Here is a 20216-nt window from a genome sequence, read left to right as displayed (position 1 = left end):
GGAGAAAGATGCCCCAAATCGAGCCACTCCGCCCCCACAGAGAGCTCACAAGATGGGGGAAAGGTGCCCCGAGTTGTTCCTGACAGGCTACTCAGCCTTAAAGGCTCTATATGGTTAAGATTATGAATGTTCATAATGTATTCTTACATTCTGCACAAACATAAGATAATCATGAATGATCAACAGAATAATATATCTATATATACAGAATTATATATATATATATATATATATATATATATATATATATATATATATATATTATTTAGATATTATTTATATATACAGTAGTATACATGTATATGCATAAAATGCAAGTGAATGTTGGCCAGAACTTTGAAGCTCCAAAAAGCACATAAAGGCAGCATAAAATTAATCCATAATACTCCAGTGGCTAAATCTGTGTCTTCAGAAGTGACATGATAGATGTGGGTGAGAAACAGATCAATTTTTAAGTCCCTTTTAACTCTAAATCTCCACTTACACTTTCAGACATGAACTTTCAGATGTGAAAGTGTAGATTTAGAGTACAAAAAGGACTCAAATATTGATCTGTTTCTCATGTTGTTGTTGTTGTTGATATTAAGGGGGGCACCACTTCAGATCTCGCCTAGGGCACCAAGTAAGCCAGAACCGCCACTGGAATTATATCTATAATTCTTATTTTGAACGTGATTAAATATCGATAGATATCGTATGCTACATGCGGTACATAGACATTAGGTTGACTGACAAATGACAGTTGACTCCGCATAGTCATTTTACGGCGCCGTTCAATACCCCTCCACACCACCAGGAGTCGCTATGGCACAGACTGTGCAGGCTTGCAGGCGTGTTCCCAACTCTTTTCCCCGCTGCTTGTCGGTGCTATGATGTAATGAAGTAAAAGAAGAGTAAAGATGGCGGAGAATAGCGGCACGGACCCGGCCGTGGAGACGAGCGCTGAGGAAAATGCCTCCGCTAGCGCGACTATCATCAAAGTTACCGTCAAAACACCCAAGGACAAAGAAGAAATAGCCATTGCCGAAGATTCATCCGTCGCACAGGTGATTTTTCGCATCTCCCGCTGTTTGTGTCAACCAGGCGCGCGCTACACCAGCGGCTAGCTGCTTTAGCCGGCGAGCTAACGATTGACGACGACGAACCGAACGAGTCGAAAATCTCCTTAGTGGACGTTTAAACTCACTTTTACTTGTATAAATACCAAGATTGTGATATTATGATCTGCTAAGATAAACTATTAATTTGTGGTTTTAGAAACGCATGCAATGCGAGGTTTTGTAATTCGCTGTTGTGGTTGTGAAAGAAATGGCCTGCTCAAGTAGAAGGTTCTAGTGTGTCATTTATTGGTCACGCTTTTTTCCTGGAATGATTGATATTGTTGGGTTCACAAGCATATATATGGTTTCGCGGTGAAGTATGGATAAAATAAGAATGTTGAATGACTTTATTGTCTTTGGATTGGAAATAACTGTGTTTAAGTCAGTTCATTTCGGTTACATTTTAGGGGTGGGATAGACAAGGTAACTGGCGATGCGATATTATATCAATATTTAGGTCACGATTCTTCATTTTTGATGTATTGCGATTTCAAAACTAATATATTGCGATTTTCACTCAGTGTTTCTCATTCGTCTTCACTGGATTTCAGAGGACTATTAGCAAATCACCAAATGCATTGTTAAATTAATGTAAAAGAGCCAATTTACAAAACAAGGTGTTTATTTCCTAATATCCATGTACAGTACAGTGCAAAGGAATAAGCATATAAGACCGGGTCCTTATTTCTGTGGTTAGGTCAATGTAGCTAGTCTTTCTAAAAATAAATGATAGTATTTTCGAATACAGTAGTAGCCTAAACACTTTAAAATCTTTATTTATTACAACACAGTTTCAATACACAAGCACAAAGTATAGTAGTTTTCTCTTTTGTTTTTCTCCTGAATAGTTTAAAGAAGAAATATCCAAAAGATTCAAGGCGAAGCAAGACCAGTTGGTTCTGATTTTTGCTGGTAAGATCCTGAAAGATGGAGACACACTCAGTCAGCACGGTATTAAAGACGGACTCACAGTTCATCTGGTCATCAAAACTGCACAAAAGTAAGAGGATTTTCATATCCAACACCATTTGTTGTAATATGATGATGCTTATGTATTATGTTTTGTGTTGCATTGGTTTAAAGGGAATTTTTGGATCACATTTAGGTTGTTTTTGTGTTTCTAGGACTACAGGTGGCGATAGTCCGCAGTCCTCTGCCTCTACTGACCCTGGACCATCGCAGGGCAATGATGCCGGGACTGCTACCCCCAGCCCGACTGGCAACCTGGGCACAACCCCGGGCAGTGGGCAGACCCCAGCCCTGTCACAGCCAGCTAATTTACTAGGTGGGAGATCAGTTCATTGTCTCTGATTGTTTTCAGTGTAATACCAGAATACTGTTTTTGTTTGTTTGCATATACCCTCAAAAGTTTTATTTATTTATTTTTAATGCATTATGATTTTTTTTTATTTGTTTATTCATTAGAGGGTAATTTAACCCCATAACTAAAATTGTCATTTACTCCCATGTTGTCCAAAACTTGTATGGCTTTTTTTTTTTTTTTTTTTTTTTTTTTGTGGAACACAAAAGGAGATGTTAGGCAGAATGTTGGCCTCAGTCACCATTCACTATCATTGCATGCTTTTTTATACAATGGAAGTGTAAGTGTAAGTAATGGTAACTAAGGGAAATATTCTACCGAACATCTTTGGTGTTCCATGGAAAAAATTCATATGGTTTGAAACAATATGAGGGTGAGGAAATGACGATTTTCATTTTTGGGTTAACCAACCATTTATGTAAATATCTTTGTTTGAAAGACAAATGTTGTTGTTAATCCTAATGAAAATATTTTTGTCTTAAGATATTTCTGTGCTTTTTATTTGTATTTATGTTATACTCTGGTTCACCCTGTGTGTTCTCAGCTGGGTTTGGTGACCTGTCAGGCCTGGCTAATCTCGGTATGGGCTCTGCCAACTTCATGGAGCTCCAGCAACAGATGCAGCGGCAGCTCATGTCCAACCCAGAGATGCTGTCTCAGATCATGGAGAACCCGCTTGTGCAGAGTATGATGTCCAACCCTGATCTTATGAGGCAGATGATAGTGGCCAATCCCCAGATGCAGCAACTAATGGAGCGCAACCCGGAGATTTCACACATGCTCAACAACCCAGAGCTCATGAGACAGGTATGTTTGAATGGAGATTCACTGTAGCATCTAGTGCATTTGTTATTGGTCATGTGGCACAACAAATGTTGTGCTTTCCCATAAATAAAAGCTTCTTTCTCATGTAGTGGTAATGTACTATAATTGAATAAATTACAACAATGAATTATACTAATATATCAATCAAGATATAGCAAGCATAATGGTATAGTAATTTTAGTTATTTAAAATCAAGCAAATTAACTTTACAAAATTCCTTTTTGCTTTGCAAGACAATGGAGTTGGCTCGGAACCCAGCCATGATGCAAGAGATGATGCGTAACCAGGATCGGGCGCTTAGCAACCTAGAGAGTATTCCCGGGGGGTACAATGCACTCCGGAGGATGTACACAGACATTCAGGAGCCCATGTTTAGTGCTGCACGTGAACAGGTCTGCAAATAAATATATTTATTTAAAATGTTTTTTTTTTAATTATTTTTAATAAGCAAAATATTTGACACAAAAATGAGAATTGTCATTTACTCACACTCATGTTGTTCTAAACCCTTATGGCTGACTTTTTTCCATGGAACACAAAAGATAATGAACACCAGATGTTAGACTCAGTCACCGTTCACTTTCATTGTGTACATTTCCATTTTTTTTTTAAATTAAATTATTATTATTTTTTACAAGAATGTGGATCTGCTTTCCACACAATATAGGCTTGAATTGCAATGCTAATTGTCACTAATTATGTTAAGTATTGTCTTGTGAAATGACAGTGTGTAACAATATATTTAATCTTCTTTGGAATAGTTCGGAAATAACCCCTTTTCGGCATTGGGTGGTAATGCTGATGGCTCGGGAATACAGCCCTCCAGGACAGAAAACAGAGAGCCCTTGCCAAATCCCTGGAGCCCCCCAGACACCACCACCTCTGGGACGGCTACCACCACCAGCTCCACCACAAGCTCAACCACACCCAGTGTGTCCAACCCTCTGGGCATTGGCTCCTCTAGCCTTGGCAACGGTAATGGCCTTGTTAAATGTTGTGGTGGTGAAAAAAGGAAATAGTGTAGAGACTTAGATGCATCTTAAGCACCCAGGATCTTATTGTTAGTAGCTTCAATAGCATTATTGTGTTTTTGTTTACACTTATAGGGATAATTTACCCCAAAATCAAAATTCTGTCATTTACTCACGGTATTGTAAACCCAAATGACTTGCTGTCTTTGGAATACATAAGGAGAGATTTGGCAGAATGTTAGCCTCAGTCACCATTCAGTTTTATTGTATGAAGAAAAGAAAAAAAAGGAAGAAAATCATACAGGTTTGGAATAACATGAGAGTAAATGAAAGACTTGTAATTTTTAGGTGAACTATCTCATTAAAACTAGGGATGGGCATTTGTCAGTAATTTGGTATTCGAATATTTAAGCTCATAAAAAACTAATACTCAAATATTCTGTTATTTAAATTAAGGTAATTAATGGGAAAGAGATGTAAAATTATTTTTTTGTCATAAAGGTTGCATCACCATTTAAAAAAAAACAAGCTTCTAATTACATCCAAAACAAGCTTGTATTATGTCCTGTGTTTTTTTTTTGTTGTTTGTTTTTTGTTGAAAACATTTAAACAAGCAATCGTGAAAACATAAAAAGTACAGAATGAAAGCATTTAAGCTCATGCAAAGCGAAGAAAAAGAAACCACTGATAAAGTATACTGATGCAATTAACATACAGGACGACTATAAACACTCGGCATATAATAGTTATGTTTATATTGAATCTCGTCATGTTTTTGTTGAGAAAAACAAGCATATCCACATGCTCCGTAAAGTGTACTCATTTATACACACCAGTTTAAATGATGGAATGTCCCTTACCTCAGCTAGCAAAGTCTTTCTCAGATGCCATGTTTGTTGTTTACAGAAGCGTCGCTTTGATTACGTTGCTAAGGGGATGCTGCTTTCTGATGAGTTGCACATATACGAGAGTAAAGTGTACACCGCTTATACAGTATATTTAAACAGGAACCCAGCTTTCTCGCAGTAAGCCGCATTCTTGCAATAACCCGCTTTTTGCTGTACATCTAAACGCACTGACAGGACAGTTTGCTCATCAAATGTGATCAACTTGTGTCCACACTCAACAGTGCCACCCAGTGCATTCTGTTATAACTGTGAGTTTTAGTTTATGTGTTCAGGATTTAACATGCATCTCACTGTATATATGGCCAGCAAAGCAAAACTTTGCGAAATTCGAATAGTATTTTTAATTTTCGAATACTTATTGCAAAACGAATACTCGAGTATTCGACTACTCGTGCACATCCCTAATTGAAACTTGCTTATTATAATGCTGAAGAAATAATATTTAAAAGGGTGCAATTTACATTGAAAGCACTGCAGAATTAAAATTCCTTGATTTCGTGTAATACTATTTATACCTGATCTCTCTGGTTCACTTGTTGTTGAACAGGTATGTTTAACAGTCCTGGCATGCAAAGCCTCATGCAGCAGATCTCGGAGAATCCACAGCTGATGCAGAACATGCTTTCTGCTCCCTACATGCGCACCATGATGCAATCCCTGGCTCAGAATCCTGATGTCGCCTCACAGGTCACAAACTAACATCTCTCGTTTTTTGTTTTTGAACAGTTTGGAATAGCTTGTATGTTCTTTCACTAATATTTGCATGTGTTTTTAAGTTTTACAAATGAATTGTGTTTTTCAGGTGTTGATGAACAACCCGCTCTTTGCTGGAAATCCACAGCTACAGGAGCAAATGAGACAGCAGTTACCTGTGTTTCTACAGCAGGTATGTGCGGTTTGAATTGTCATTTTTAGGTGAACTATTCCTTTAATTTAGGTTTATAATCTGCTTTCATGTGTTGACGGGCTTGTTTATCGGACTGACTTGCAGATGCAGAACCCTGAATCCCTCTCTGTCATGACAAATCCTCGAGCCATGCAAGCCCTAATGCAGATACAGGAAGGACTGCAGACCCTTCAAACTGAAGCCCCTGGTCTTATGCCCAGGTGAGATTGTTTGTCATCTTCCATAGAAACATGCAGGGCAGGCGTATGTTGTACAGAGTAAGAAACCCCAGACAACACATCCTCTTGCTTTAGTCATCAAGTAAAAACAGCATCCTCTAAATTAAAACATCGTCGTGCCTGTTATATGCCTACATGTTATGTTTCAGCCCTTTGAGTATATTCAATTTATGTATTTGCTCAAACGTCAGAGGGAACCATTTTAACCAAATAGCCATTTAGCCATTCAAGTCTTTCAAGATGTTTGAAGAAGGAAAATACAATGAAAATGTAGTTAAAAATATTATCAAGGCATCATTGACTATGTATAGTAATTAACAGCAATGTTTGCATAATGTTTCACTAAAAGATTTGAAAAACATAAATTGCCACATGAGAACAGTTTACATTTTTGTGAATTAATCAACAAATTAATCGATTAAACAGTTTTGAATATATTGATTGAACTGATACATTGAAATTAATTTAACTTCAGCTTCTTCTGGGGTTACAACCAGAGACGCTGTTAAGATGTCTGAATGCTCGCATAGTCATGAGATGACAGGATTGCAAAATTAATCTCATGACACTCTTTAGGAAGCTTTGTGACCAAATAAAATGCACATTAAAGTCATATCAATATTCACTGCTTAATTTTCATGAATTCTTGCTTAATTTATGACTTACTCGAAATATCACCCAGCCCCAGTCAAAATTCACAATCAAACAAATTGTATGAAAATATCTTGACTCCTCAAATAAACTTGCCTTATTTCTTTCTAGTCTGGTTCCTGGTGCTATCCCTGGTGCCCCACTGCCAACAGGGGTAAATGTGACCCCTGAGAATGTTCCACCCTCCGGCCAGAGCTCCGCTCCCACTGCTGGTACTAATCCCGCCCAGCAGCAGCTCATGCAACAGATGCTACAGATGTTTGCTGGAGGAAGTGCATTGGTACGCTTTTTTTATTTATTTTTAATTTTTTATTTTTTTTCTGTTCTGTACACTTGGAATGGACCTTGTATACTTGTTTTTGTTCTCGCTTGGCGGTATGGTGAAAAAATCTATTTTTCAGCCTTTTGGCAATATTCAATATATACTTGAATATATATCTCACTAATTTATTTTTTATGAAGAAAAAAAATCTATTATTTTGCCATTGTAGCCAAATGTATTGAAAAAGTTTAATGCAAGAAGTAAAATACAGTAAAGGTCTTGTACATTTATTTTTTTATTTTTTTTAAATAGGCGTGTTTTTCATCTATTATTGTATTCATGAATTGAACACAAACATGATATTTAATTATTTTTTTATTCATGGGGACTTGTGAACATTTTCATCATTTGGACACTGTTAACATGCAAGTGTTGATGCAAATTAATCGTTGAACTATAGTTTGGAATTGGTTATTTGAAAACAGAAGCCAACTGATTCATGAAAATGAGTTGAACTTATCAACTAAAATGCTATTTTTGCCTTTAAGTTTTTATTGGAGACTTTATTTAAGCATATCTGTTAACTTTCTCATACTTGCAAGTTGTGAGACGGAGGGATTGCAAAACTAGTCTAATGGCCACATAAAAAGCACCTTAAAAATAGCCATTTGGTTTAAGATGCTGTATGCTCACGTCACTTATTTTGCTTCGCTTTGCAGACTCAGACTCCAGAGGTTCGTTTCCAGCAGCAGCTGGAGCAGCTGAGTGCCATGGGCTTCATAAACAGGGAAGCCAACCTTCAGGCCCTCATCGCCACCGGGGGTGACATCAATGCCGCCATCGAAAGACTGCTCGGCTCTCAGCCTTCCTAATTCCACCAGCTGAGAGCGTGCAAAGGGAGACATGAAACGAACATAGTCCTTCATCACATAAAATCTGACAAGCCCACATAGACAGAATTCCAATTATTTCTCAATTTTTTTTTTTTTTTTTTTTTTTGATCTTTGAATCAAGAGCAAAGGGGTTCCAAATTTGTTTCCTTGAACAAAAAAACAAAACCAGAATCGCTGTGGAATGACATCACACTAACCCCCACATCACTAGTAAGATGGGACAAAGCTTACACTTGCTGAACTAAGTTTAGGTTACCATTCCTTATAATTAAAACACTCACATGAGACACTGCACAATGATTAGGGGAATAAAAAACATATGCTTGAATTCCTAAGCCAAAGGAATTCTTGTCTGTTGTGAGAATGCTTGGTTTCCTTCATTTCTTTGTGTTTCTCCTAAATCATGCCTGATCAAACCAGTATTTATTGCAGAAAGGTAGAGCTTACCCCTTTACTCCCTTTAATCCTCCTCGGTTCATGTTGATTTGAGAGTTCCTTGACATTTGATGTGTTATTTGAAACCTAATAGACATGAACATGTCAGAGCACTATACCACCTTGACTCTGATTGCTTACACTTAAGCTATTTTAGAAAGGTATGAGTTTTGGAAGTGAGATTCAAGATATTCAGTCATCTTGTTAGTCGTTTGCCTTTGTGGGGAGTGTAAATGAAGCAACGGTAAAGGCTTGTTATATTGGTAAGGTTGTAACAAAGCTTCAATAAAATTATTTCTCAGCTTAACGAGCAATGGCGAACACAGACAACATTTTGTCTTTACCATATCTTTTTGCTTTGACGTTGAAGTAATCTAGTGCCTGGAGAAGACTTGTATTGTATACTGGTTACATCATTCTCAAGTTGATCTGGCAGTGAACCTGGTTACAGCATGATAGTGATGCTAGCTTTTCTCAGTGCTAATCAACAGCCATCTAATGGAACTAACAGCTGAGTTTTGATGTGAATTAAAAATGTGTTCAACTTTTTTTTTTGCTGTACGTCCATAATCTTAAAAAAAAAAAAAAAAAAATCTAAATGAATTACATGGCAAAAACCTGAATTTATTGGGGTTTGTTGTTTCTTAAAGCCAACAGCAAGTTACAGTATTACTGAGGGTTGTGGTTATCATGTGTGTGTCAGATGCTACTTACTGAAAATATGACCACAGCACAAGTCATATTAGTGTGGAATTCACAGACCAAACTCCAGGAAGTCATATTTATTTGTTATGATATAATTATTACATAATATAGGCCTTAAATGGCACTTTAAGGGTTCCAACAATCCTAGAAAAGTAATGGAAATTTCTGTATTGAATACAAATAGGCCTACTTCTAGTAATGTTAAACTCCTATATTTCGTCAGCTAGAATTTGCTTTACGTATGTGTAATCTATCAGTTGATCCTTATCCAGTAATTACATAGAAAAGACATGGAATCAAAATTATTTGAGGGAACTCTAATATGTATATAATAAGAAACTAAAGCAGAATCTAAGCTACTTGAATACTTAGTCAACACAAACAAAAACTGATATATAAGTACCATATGCTGTTACAGACTAGGGCTGGGCGATACAGCTAAAAGATTTAATCTTTATATATTTGAGGCATTTGAAAATTTTCAAAATAGTCCAATGTCTCAATTTAGGCCTTTGTGCTTAAAGGAATATTCTAGGTTCCAAAAATGTTAAGCTCAGTCTACAGCATTTGTGGCAAAATGTTGATTGCCACAAAACTTAACTTGGACTTGTCCCTCCTGTTCTTTAGAAAAAGCAAAAAAATTGGGTTACAGTGAGGCACTTACAATGGAAGTGAATGGGGACAATCCGTAATACTCACTGTTTCTAAAGTATAGCCACCAGACGTAAACAATATGCGTGTTAACATGATATTAGTGTGATAAAATCACTTACTAACCATTTCTGTGTAAAGTTATATCCAATTAAACAACCGTTGCCATGACAATGTAACTCCAAACAGTTAAACCCTAAAAATAATACACGATTTTTAACAGAATGAAATTAAAAGTGCTTTTATAAAATTATAAGCTTCACTTTTATGTTTGAAACCCTCCAAAAATGGTCTTTAAATGTTTATAAGTTATTCATAAAAATCAGTTCGTCTATGGAAAAAAATGAACGGGATTTTTATTTCCGGAACCCGACTGTACATGATCTCAAACGTGTTTCAAACTTCATTTCCCATGATTCATCAGCACGGAAGTGGAAGTCAGCTGATCGTCTAGTCCAGCTGGAAGTTGGTTGCTGAAAGCTCGATTAAATTTGAAACGTTTATTAATTTGTTTTGTTTTTTTGCGTACTTTTCCTTTAAATTATGTTGCGTCCTAAAGCACTAACACAAGTACTCAGTCAAGCAAACACAAGTGGTGTACAAAGCACATTGTAAGTATTTGAAATTCAATCATTGTTCATGTGGTTAGCCTAGCTGTCAGATAAACACGTAGGAAACAATGTATAATAAATAGATGTTATTATAATGTGATATAATATTTTTTTCTCTTCATTTAATATCTTGGGAAATATGATTGTTGATTTGCATAATAAAGCATATATATAATATATTTTCATACATTCCTACAGTAGGCCCAAAAGTATTTTGCACACAAGTCACATTTAAAAATGTTTGAATTGTAGTGTCAGAAATTAAGTTTTATATTAAAAGCCAATATTACCGTCTGGATTTTGTTTTAACCTTTGTGTGTGTATAATGTTTCAGACCAACTGTCTTTTCCGTTTAAGTACATTAATTGAATAAATTCATTAATCAAATTTTCAAAATTAAGAATTTATTACCTCTTACCCAAAGAATTAAATCAGCATTAACTCATGTATGCCATATTTAGAACTATATCAGATGTGAAAAAAAACAAACAAAACATTTTGTATTTCAGAGGCATTTTTTTGGCCCCCGTTAATGTCTGATCCTGATGAATGGCATTGCATTTGATAGCACAATATCAAATAAAGCGGCATTTATTTTAAAGAAAGATAGCAGAAGCACACTTATTTTATGGGTTTGTTGGTTTTTGTAATGAGAAAGCAAAAATGAAGACGAAAAGTATCAACTTTATGGTTGTCAAATGCTAGTAGAACAGGTCAGTAGTTAATGTGATAGAATACACCTGTAAAGTGTGGCTTAAGTGTCTAAATACTTTGAATGTTGCAATTTTTGAAGTATGTTTTGTTTTATTTTAGATTACTGAATAATGAAGGCTCCCTGTTGGCCTACTCTGGATACGGAGACACTGATGCAAGAGTCACTGCAGCTATTGCCAGTAACATCTGGGCGGCCTATGACAAAAACGGACATCAAGCCTTTAATGAGGACAAACTGAAATTAATTCTGATGGATTGTATGGTATGGATGAAATGAGACAGTGGGGTTATTGTTTTGTAGATTACTATTTTGTAGATCTTTGAACATTAGAGGCTGAACGATATGGGTTTTTCCAACAGCAGAAACGGATAGGCTATCTATCTACCTACCTACCATCCACAAATATGCTATGATTAAAAACATTTCTTTTACACAATATTTACCTTGATTATGAATTTACATTAACAGGGTGTTATACATTAAAACATATACAGATCAAAATGTTTACATCAGATTTGAATTGGAATTGTGCGTTTTCTATGCACAGTTCAATATCAAATGGGTTTATTGGTCTGCAATGATGATATTTTATAATGTGCCACATGTTTTCTTTTTCACTCCAGGAGGGCAGGGTGGCCATTACCCGTGTTGCAAACTTGTTGCTTTGCATGTACGCCAAGGAAACTGTAGGATTTGGAATGCTTAAAGCCAAGGTGAGACGCTGCATATATGATCTGACAAATATGAACAAATTCATGTTGCATGTATTTTCTTGATCAATCATAACATTTTTATTCATTATTATAAATGTTTATTTGTTTGCAGGCGGAAGCTCTAGTGCAGTACCTTGAAGAACCACTAACACAAGTGGCAGCGTCATAGGGTGTTTTTTTAAATATTTTGACTAACGTGTATTTATGTACATTAAATCCCAGTTACAAATTTTGAACAGAATCTTCTCAAGCAATCACCCTTTATGATGTTGAAATATATTATCTGTGCCTTTATTTATTTGCATTCTCAATATGATCCCTATTACAAATTGTGTGCATATTACACTCAATCTTTGCATGATCATGAACTAATCCATTTGATCTGCAGTTTTCCAATTTTTATTTTCTTGTTTTGTCCTCAATAAGATTTTTACAGTTGCTGATCAGGCTGTGTCTAGTGTTGAGCAATAATAAAAAAGAAAAAATTATGTTGTTGTTTTACTTATCTAAAACAAAATTGATGTATGTTCATTATGCATTTTGGCAGACTATTCTTTGGAGCAAACATATCTGAATCTTGGGTTTTATTTTATTTTTATAATTAGTTTATTCCCCCTGGAAATTTAATTTTGAGTTTATGTAATAATATATCAAAGAACAGTATATATATATATATATGTGTGTGTGTGTGTGTGTGTGTGTGTACACAGTGTTTGTGTTCAAGCAAAACAGTAAATGCATTTGGGCAGAATCATGTATACGTTTTATCACAGCAAGCAAGTGTAATCCAAAATATGTACCATGGGAGGGGCTCCTCCAAGACAAGTGTGTTCCTGATCTCGGGGAAAGACTGCTTAAGTGAAAATGATTGGTTGTGCATGATGTGTATGTCTTTTTGTTATTGGCTGAGCAGGTGCACTATCACAGCCAGTATCATATGACTGCAACTGCTCTTGCCCTACCTGTTTGACCTGACTGCAGCTCACCTAAAGTCCCACCCTCCCTAAGTTACAGCACATTTGATAGCGGAACTGGCTGGCTTAATAAGAAGGCTAGTTCCTTGTACAAGCAAGTGAACTGTCCACCATACATTGTAAGGTTTGATTTCTGTTTATTACTGTTTTTTTGTTTTGTTGGTACTTTAGGCCAGCCTTGGTAATCCTGTTGGGATTGGTTGTGATCTTGATTCATGCAGTACTAATCTAAGTCTTTTTAGAAAAAGGATATACTTTCAGGAGTGAGAATATGGGGTCTGATGAGGCCTACAACTTTGTTTTCAAAGGTAAGCTTTACTACATATCTATGACCTTATACTGTATACACCTGCACAGACTGAATGATTATGTAGAGGAGATACTGTACTGCCATGTCCTCTTACCTCTTCATGGCATTGTCAAAGAAGTAGCAATGTTACTTTCTTTACTTTGTAATATAACTTAGAGTGCTTTTTGGATGTCTAATTTGTTTCATCATCTGCTGTTATTTTTCTTAAATGACTAGATGTGGTAGTAAAAGTGGTAGAGAAAATGTTACATGGCAATTGTGGTAAAAAAAAAAACAGGGTGATGTCTACTTTGCACATGTTATACTATACGGAAAATTGTTTATTGACTAATGGAAACACTAGTATGACCTAGTGTAACTCCTTAAACTTTTACTTTTGTAAAACTAATCCAATAGGTTGGTTCAGTGCCTAAATTCTAATTTCCATGACAACAGAGGTATTGTTTGCTCAAGATTACTGAGTTTAGTTACTCAGTATGCACTGAAAAATCGAAGTAGTTAACCTTACATAAAAACACATGTAAACCGATTGCCTTAAAAATGAAAATCTAAATATAATGTACTTATTTTGCAGTAAATATACTTATTTGGCTCAAGTAAAGTAAACTAGTCCACTTTACTTGAGCCAACTAAGTAGCCTATATTTACTTGCTTTTTTTTAAAGGCAATTGGTTTCCTCACTTTTTTAAAGAAGTTAACTTATTACATTTTACAGTGTGGGAGGGGAAATACTTTTTGAAACTCAATGTGAAACCGTACCATAGCAGTGCACAGTTACCAGCGAAAAGCATAGCAACCCTTTAAAAATCCTTTCATTTTGTGCTGATTTCATAATGGTTAAATTGAAGCAACAAAAGCAGTTCTTTTATCATCCTTATCAAGTAAACAACTTAGACATAAGAGCATGATAATTTGTTAAAAGACCAACATAAAACTGTTTATAAATGGAGGAAATGGTTTAATCTGCTTAATATTTTGTTCATTGTGCAATGGCGAAAGTCTGCAGTCTTCATTTGGTACAATTTTAGGATTACATGAAAATTTTGACAACTGTAGTTTTGTCACAAATTCTTAAGTCACAAATTGTTGAGCACGAGTTAATTGATTAATACCACTTATACTATAATTTGACATGACATGAGGAATCCATTCCAATCCCAGCAATTTGATATTATAATCCTGGGAAGAGTGTTGATTTTGCTTATAAGATCTTTGAGAAGTTTGAGTCATCCAAGTTTGCACCCACAAGTTTTGACAGATCACTTCTGTCTCAAATTGTAATGAACACAAAGCCTGGAAAATCAAGCAAGCATTGTTTCACAGAAACGTAGCCAATGTTTATTTTTTAATTTGTTTTTTTTTTAATTGATAGCAACTATGTCTAAATTTTATGTTGAAATGCTTCACATTCCCATTCAGTGGAGCAACAAGATTTCAGTTAATGTAGATTTGCTGTCAAATTAAGGATCAGAATGATGGTTTTAAATGTAATACTGATTACTTTTACACAAGGTTTAAAGAGTGGTGCAATTGAATAATTCGATTTAATCTAGGTTTAAACTAAATCCTTATTAGTGCCTGCATAAGTCCAAGAAAATTGTAGCTGATTGCATCATCAGTTTGAATGTGCTAAGTGGTTGCTCCTTTAATCCACAACTAATCATTCACTTTACACAAAGACAGTGTTGCTAAATACACCAAGCAGGGCGTCTCTAAAATTCACTGGGCCCAGGACCAAAGACGTATGGGTGGGGCTCCCTCTCCCCCAGGCCCAATGAGTAGCCTATACTATAGAGGACCTTCATAGGCCTCCCTTATCGCATTGCCTGGGTCTGGAACAACGTCCTGGTTGTCCTCCCCTGTCAACAGCCCTAACAAATCTTGGTCAGTATCAGACCCACACACTTTGACTCATACACAACTCTACGTTTTATTTCAGTGGTTTTGATTGGTGAATCTGGCGTAGGCAAGAGCAACTTGCTATCCCGTTTCACTAAGAATGAATTTAGCCATGACAGCCGCACAACCATCGGAGTGGAGTTCAGCACAAGGACTGTGCAGCTGAATGGTCTCACCATCAAAGCTCAGATCTGGGACACTGCCGGACTGGAGCGGTATCGGGCCATCACCTCAGCGTGAGTTACGCTTGCTGTAACATTGCACTACTAGACAATTTACTCATCTACATGTTCTCTAAATCCTTTATGATTTGCTTTCTTCAGTAGAACATAGCATGAGATATGTAGTTCTGTTCCTGCTCTTTTCTGTACAATAAAAGTGAATGGTGACTACACCTGTCATGCTCCATGTACAAATAAAAGCAATCTGGTATCAGAACCATATTGCTATATCTACATTTTTGCAATATTATTTTTATGTGCCTCATGGTTTGTAATGTGGCAGTTTCCTGGTAAAATAAAAACTAGAGGCGCTACAAAAACAATGATTTTATTTTTTTATTTACTTTCACACAAATCAGTAGTAAAACGGCATATTATCAGTTCATAAACACTTTGCCTGGTTCCTCAAACAATGCAAGCTTATGACATCTAGACACTTTTTACTGAAGTACATGACATGTACATCAACATTTGCATTACATAAGGAACTACATTTACAAGCTTGTTCCAGCATGATCAAATTACGCAGTAGCGCAACTGATAAAACGTTGCACTTGTGATGCAAAGGACTGAAGTATGAGTCCTGAAGAGCATGCAAGTTGACACGTGAGCTGAAAGTGTCATAGAAGCACTACAGAATGATGTGGTTGCTTCAGCAAAAGCATAATAGCAATAGCATCACATTTGCTTTTTATGATACTTTCGGTTAGGTTTAGGTTTAGGGTAGGGAGGTAAGTTTTGTTAATTAAAACATGATAGAGCATCATCCCTAAACACCTCATCTGTTTGAGAGAAAATTTAACTCGCTTTAAGGGCCACACAGTGAACATTTCACTTCAGAACAGTTGCAATATGTGTGAGGAGCATTGTAATATAATTTTGCAAAAATGCGCCAGTCGCATAACTTTCATAGGAAAAGACTGAATAAGAACCATAAGTACCATGAAAGCAGTCTGTTCAATTTGTGTGCTATGGTCAGTGATTTTCAAAGCCATACAATACTTTTGTGTGAGGAACAGACCAAAATTTAAGACGTAATTCACCGAAAGTCTTGCCATAACGGCTGCCGTTGTCACCATCCATTTTCATTGTGTGGAACAGAGCAACCTGGTGAGAAGATGATGGCAACATTTTTGGCTGAACTATTAATACTGTTCACTCACATGGTACAAAAAGTGACAAATGTATTCTCCTGATCTGGTGCAAAAATGTTGCTCTATTTCAGATATTATCGAGGAGCAGTTGGAGCTCTACTAGTCTATGACATTTCAAAGCATTTGACCTATGAAAGTGCTGAGCGTTGGCTGAAGGAACTCTATGATCATGCAGATCCTCATATTGTAGTGATGCTTGTGGGCAACAAAACAGACTTGGCAGCAGTACGATCTGTTCCAACAGAGGATGCAAAAGACTTTGCAGGTATTTAAGACTTAAAAGATGAAGGAATAGTTCCATTCCAAACCTGTATACTGGAACACAACAGGAGAAATGTAGTGCCGTCAGACTGATGAAAGACTAAAGTGACTTAAGTGAAATTGAAAACAGTAAGTTGACTTTTCTTTAGCTAAAATCGGTCTGTGATTACAGAAATGCAAAACACTGCCCCCAGTGGCCAAAGCGGTAAGTGTTGTGGGGCGTTTGGGCATGTGAGGTCAATTTTCTGGCTGTATTGTCCACAGAGGGGTGCCAAAAGAGAGTTGTTTTCAGCTGTAAATGTTGTAAAACAGTTAAAAGGAATGCATATTTTATAAACTGAATTGAACCATCAATGGAGTAGAAATGTAATGCTAGAGGGAAAAATGCAACTTCTCAATTCACTCAGTATTGAATATGTGAACGCAATTACTTCCTGGTTTTAACGCAGGATCCGAACCCGGGTCTCCCTCCCTGCTGACGCATTGTGCTTCTGGTCATCCCACAGGGAAAGGTAAACAAGCTGAAGCTGATGCAAAAATGTTTGATAGGAGATGGCACATGTCAGTGAGTCGGAATGTGGCCGATCTTAGGGTATATACTGGAACTCTCGGAAACAACTTACCGACTTCCTGTGTGATCATGTTGGTGTCGTAATTGCCACCAACCGTTAGTATTGAGAGCTGAAACAGAGTTGAGGATTTCAGTGAATAAGTACATAAATTTTGGTCTTTTCCTCAAACAAAATTATTGTATGTCTTCACAAGACTTGTAATACACTGCATTAGTCATATGCAGTACTTTTATGGCGCTTTAATGCGGTTTTTTGGTCCTTTTGGAGATTGAGTTGTTTGGAAAAGCTCCAGAAAGATTTTTCAACAATTCTTCTTTTGTGTTCCAGAGAAAAAAATAACAGCATTCAGGTTTGGATGGGGGTGAAAAAATAATGACAGAATTTTAATTTATGGGTGAACTATTTCTTTAAACATTCTGCATGTCATGTACAATATTCATTTTATAACAAAATAAATACAATTTCAACTGTTAAAGGAACTCGATTCATATATTATCATCATTCCTTGGCCCCTCTATAGAAAAGAATGGTCTTCTGTTCATGGAAACTTCAGCTTTGGAGTCAACAAACGTTGAGGCAGCATTCAACACTGTCCTTACAGGTAGCAACGGTTTATTCTGAACACATCACTCCGTATTTACATGTACTTTACATGAGTTCCTTTATCTCTGGATTTGTCTTTAGTTAGGCTTGACGTAATGTACACAAGCACTTCACTTCATTTTCATGATCACGGTGCCATTATTTGGTCCCTTTCTTTCAGAAATCCATAAAAAAGTGAGCAGCAAAGAGGTGACTCGAGGGTCCATCAATGCTGTGACGTTGTCCCAACCCAAAGCACCAGCAGCCGATGCACAAGAGGACAAGAAACCCTGTTGTAAGAATATGTGATGGAACATTTCAGATGGTTGGACATTCCAGAGTCCTGATGAAGTTGCAAAATTCCGTGTGTAGACTGAGAACCGCCAGTTCTTGATTAGAAAGAACAAGCGTGATAAAAAGTGAAAGAAACTAAACCATTTCACTGACTGACATAGCCATATTTGTATTTTAAAATATTATTTAATAATTAAAAGGGATTTTTAAAAGCTTGTCAGGTGACAACAAAAAAAAAATTTTTTTTTTTTGCTTAATTTAAAAGTATTTTCCCCATGTTCCTTCTCATTTCTTTGCAAAATAAAGACATTTGCTTCTGTTGATATTATTTATGAGATTTCATGCCAAACGTTCCTAATCATACTTTCTTTGTTATTATTGTAAATGTTATGATCAATGGACGCAGAAAAAGAAAAAAAAAAATGATTATTTTAATTAGTAAGATAGAATGTTTTTTTTTTCATTTACACACTCATTCACACAGTTTGTGAATGATTTACTGAACACACCTATGCAGATTTGAGAATAAAGGATACACCACATTCTGTGAAAATAAGAATTTGTTCATTTTTAAACTAATCAGCACTAAATCAACATTATGTGCTATTACACTCTCTCTCTCTCTCTCTCTCTCTCTATATATATATATACACACACTGGCAGCCAAAAGTTTGGAATAATGTACAGATTTTGCTCTTATGGAAAGAAATTGGTACTTTTATTCACCAAAGTGGCATTCAACTGATCACAATGTATAGTCAGGACATTAATAATGTGAAAAATTACTATTACAATTTGAAAAAAACTACTTGAACTACTTCAAAGAGTTCTCATTAAAAGAATCCACGTGCAGCAATGACAGCTTTGCAGATCCTTGGCATTCTAGCTGTCAGTTTGTCCAGATACTCAGGTGACATTTCACCCCACACTTCCTGTAGCACTTGCCATAGATGTGGCTGTCTTGTCGGGCACTTCTCACACACCTTACAGTTTAGCTGATCCAACAAAAGCTCAATGGGGTTAAGATCCATAACACTCTTTTCCAATTATCTGTTAAATATCTGTGTTTCTTTGCTCTCTCTAACCTTTTCTTTTTGTTTTTCTGTTTCAAAAGTGGCTTTTTCTTTGCAATTCTTCCCATAAGGCCTGCACCCCTGAGTCTTCTCTTTACTGTCTGTACATGAAACTGGTGTTGAGCGGGTAGAATTCAATGAAGCTGTCAGCTGAGGACATGTGAGGTGTCTATTTCTCAAACTAGAGACTCTGATGTACTTATCCTCTTGTTTAGTTGTACATCTGGCCTTCCACATCTCTTTCTGTCCTTGTTAGTGCCAGTTGTCCTTTGTCTTTGAAGACTGTAGTGTACACCTTTGTTTGAAATCTTCAGTTTTTTGGCAGTTTCAAGCATTGTATAGACTTCATTCCTCAAAACAATGATTGACTGATGAGTTTCTAGAGAAAGCCGTTTCTTTTTTTGCCATTAATTACTTAATATTGACTTCAAGACATGCCGGTCTATTGCATACTGTGGCAACTCAAAAACAAACACAAAGACAACGTTAAGCTTCATTTAACGATCCAAATAGCTTTCAACTGTGTTTGATATAATGGCAAGTGATTTTCTAGTACCAAATTAGCAATTTAGCATGATTACTCAAGGATAAGGTGTTGTTGGAGTGATGGCTGCTGGAAATGGGGCCTGTCTAGATTTGATCAAAAATGACTTTTTTCAAATAGTGATGGTGTTGTTTTTTACGTCAGTAATGTCCTGACTATACATTGTGATCAGTTGAATGTCACTTTGGTGAATTAAAGTACCAATTTCCTTCCGAAACAGCACAATCTGTACGTTATTCCAAACTTTTGGCGGCCAGTGAATATATAAAGCAAACTGTTGCTTTTGATCTACATAAATCATAATAAAAATGCATAATACATTTCATTATATGATAAGATTTTCACTTATGCTGGATGTATTATATACAATTGCAACTGAAGCAAACAGTTTGAAGTCTTGAATCATTTATTTATTTATCCATCAGAAGCTGTGGAACGAAATGTGG

General features: G+C 36.2%; 3 protein-coding genes across 3 annotated transcripts; all 3 read left to right on the top strand.

Annotated features, from left to right (window-relative positions):
* Positions 1-888: 888 nt before the first annotated feature.
* On the top strand, positions 889-10097 carry LOC127453126 (ubiquilin-4-like). Its single transcript, XM_051719301.1, has 11 exons — positions 889-1046; positions 1949-2100; positions 2225-2385; positions 2966-3228; positions 3480-3638; positions 4008-4221; positions 5673-5812; positions 5928-6011; positions 6117-6232; positions 7013-7181; positions 7883-10097. Exons 1-11 carry the CDS (start codon positions 900-902, stop codon positions 8033-8035), a joined length of 1758 nt encoding a protein of 585 aa, XP_051575261.1. The 5' UTR covers positions 889-899; the 3' UTR covers positions 8036-10097.
* A 162-nt stretch (positions 10098-10259) lies between these two features.
* Positions 10260-12374, top strand: LOC127453238 (ragulator complex protein LAMTOR2). The gene is made up of 4 exons (XM_051719487.1): positions 10260-10458; positions 11272-11434; positions 11797-11886; positions 11999-12374. The coding sequence occupies exons 1-4, from the start codon at positions 10391-10393 to the stop codon at positions 12053-12055; spliced, it is 378 nt and encodes a 125-aa protein (XP_051575447.1). The 5' UTR covers positions 10260-10390; the 3' UTR covers positions 12056-12374.
* A 657-nt stretch (positions 12375-13031) lies between these two features.
* Positions 13032-18712, top strand: LOC127453224 (ras-related protein Rab-25-like). Its single transcript, XM_051719470.1, has 5 exons — positions 13032-13168; positions 15110-15305; positions 16516-16709; positions 17798-17878; positions 18041-18712. The coding sequence occupies exons 1-5, from the start codon at positions 13132-13134 to the stop codon at positions 18166-18168; spliced, it is 636 nt and encodes a 211-aa protein (XP_051575430.1). The 5' UTR covers positions 13032-13131; the 3' UTR covers positions 18169-18712.
* The last annotated feature ends 1504 nt before the right edge of the window (positions 18713-20216 follow it).

This window comes from Myxocyprinus asiaticus, chromosome 15 (genome assembly GCF_019703515.2).
Source record: "Myxocyprinus asiaticus isolate MX2 ecotype Aquarium Trade chromosome 15, UBuf_Myxa_2, whole genome shotgun sequence".
NCBI classification, from domain to species: domain Eukaryota; kingdom Metazoa; phylum Chordata; class Actinopteri; order Cypriniformes; family Catostomidae; genus Myxocyprinus; species Myxocyprinus asiaticus.
The sequence above is the reverse complement of the archived record's forward strand: the minus strand, read 5'-3'. Positions and strand labels throughout refer to the sequence as shown.

What these genes read in the sequence shown, in the direction of transcription:
- LOC127453126 (XM_051719301.1), top strand. Translation starts at nt 900, where the DNA reads ATGGCGGAGAATAGCGGCACGGACCCGGCCGTGGAGACGAGCGCTGAG. An exon ending in ACAGCCAGCTAATTTACTAG is followed by an intron (nt 2,386 to 2,965) that starts GTGGGAGATCAG and finishes GTGTGTTCTCAG; the next exon opens with CTGGGTTTGGTGACCTGTCA. An exon ending in ATCCTGATGTCGCCTCACAG is followed by an intron (nt 5,813 to 5,927) that starts GTCACAAACTAA and finishes TGTGTTTTTCAG; the next exon opens with GTGTTGATGAACAACCCGCT.
- LOC127453238 (XM_051719487.1), top strand. Translation starts at nt 10,391, where the DNA reads ATGTTGCGTCCTAAAGCACTAACACAAGTACTCAGTCAAGCAAACACA. An exon ending in AGTGGTGTACAAAGCACATT is followed by an intron (nt 10,459 to 11,271) that starts GTAAGTATTTGA and finishes GTTTTATTTTAG; the next exon opens with ATTACTGAATAATGAAGGCT. An exon ending in TTGGAATGCTTAAAGCCAAG is followed by an intron (nt 11,887 to 11,998) that starts GTGAGACGCTGC and finishes ATTTGTTTGCAG; the next exon opens with GCGGAAGCTCTAGTGCAGTA.
- LOC127453224 (XM_051719470.1), top strand. Translation starts at nt 13,132, where the DNA reads ATGGGGTCTGATGAGGCCTACAACTTTGTTTTCAAAG. An exon ending in TATCGGGCCATCACCTCAGC is followed by an intron (nt 15,306 to 16,515) that starts GTGAGTTACGCT and finishes GCTCTATTTCAG; the next exon opens with ATATTATCGAGGAGCAGTTG. An exon ending in ATTCAACACTGTCCTTACAG is followed by an intron (nt 17,879 to 18,040) that starts GTAGCAACGGTT and finishes CCTTTCTTTCAG; the next exon opens with AAATCCATAAAAAAGTGAGC.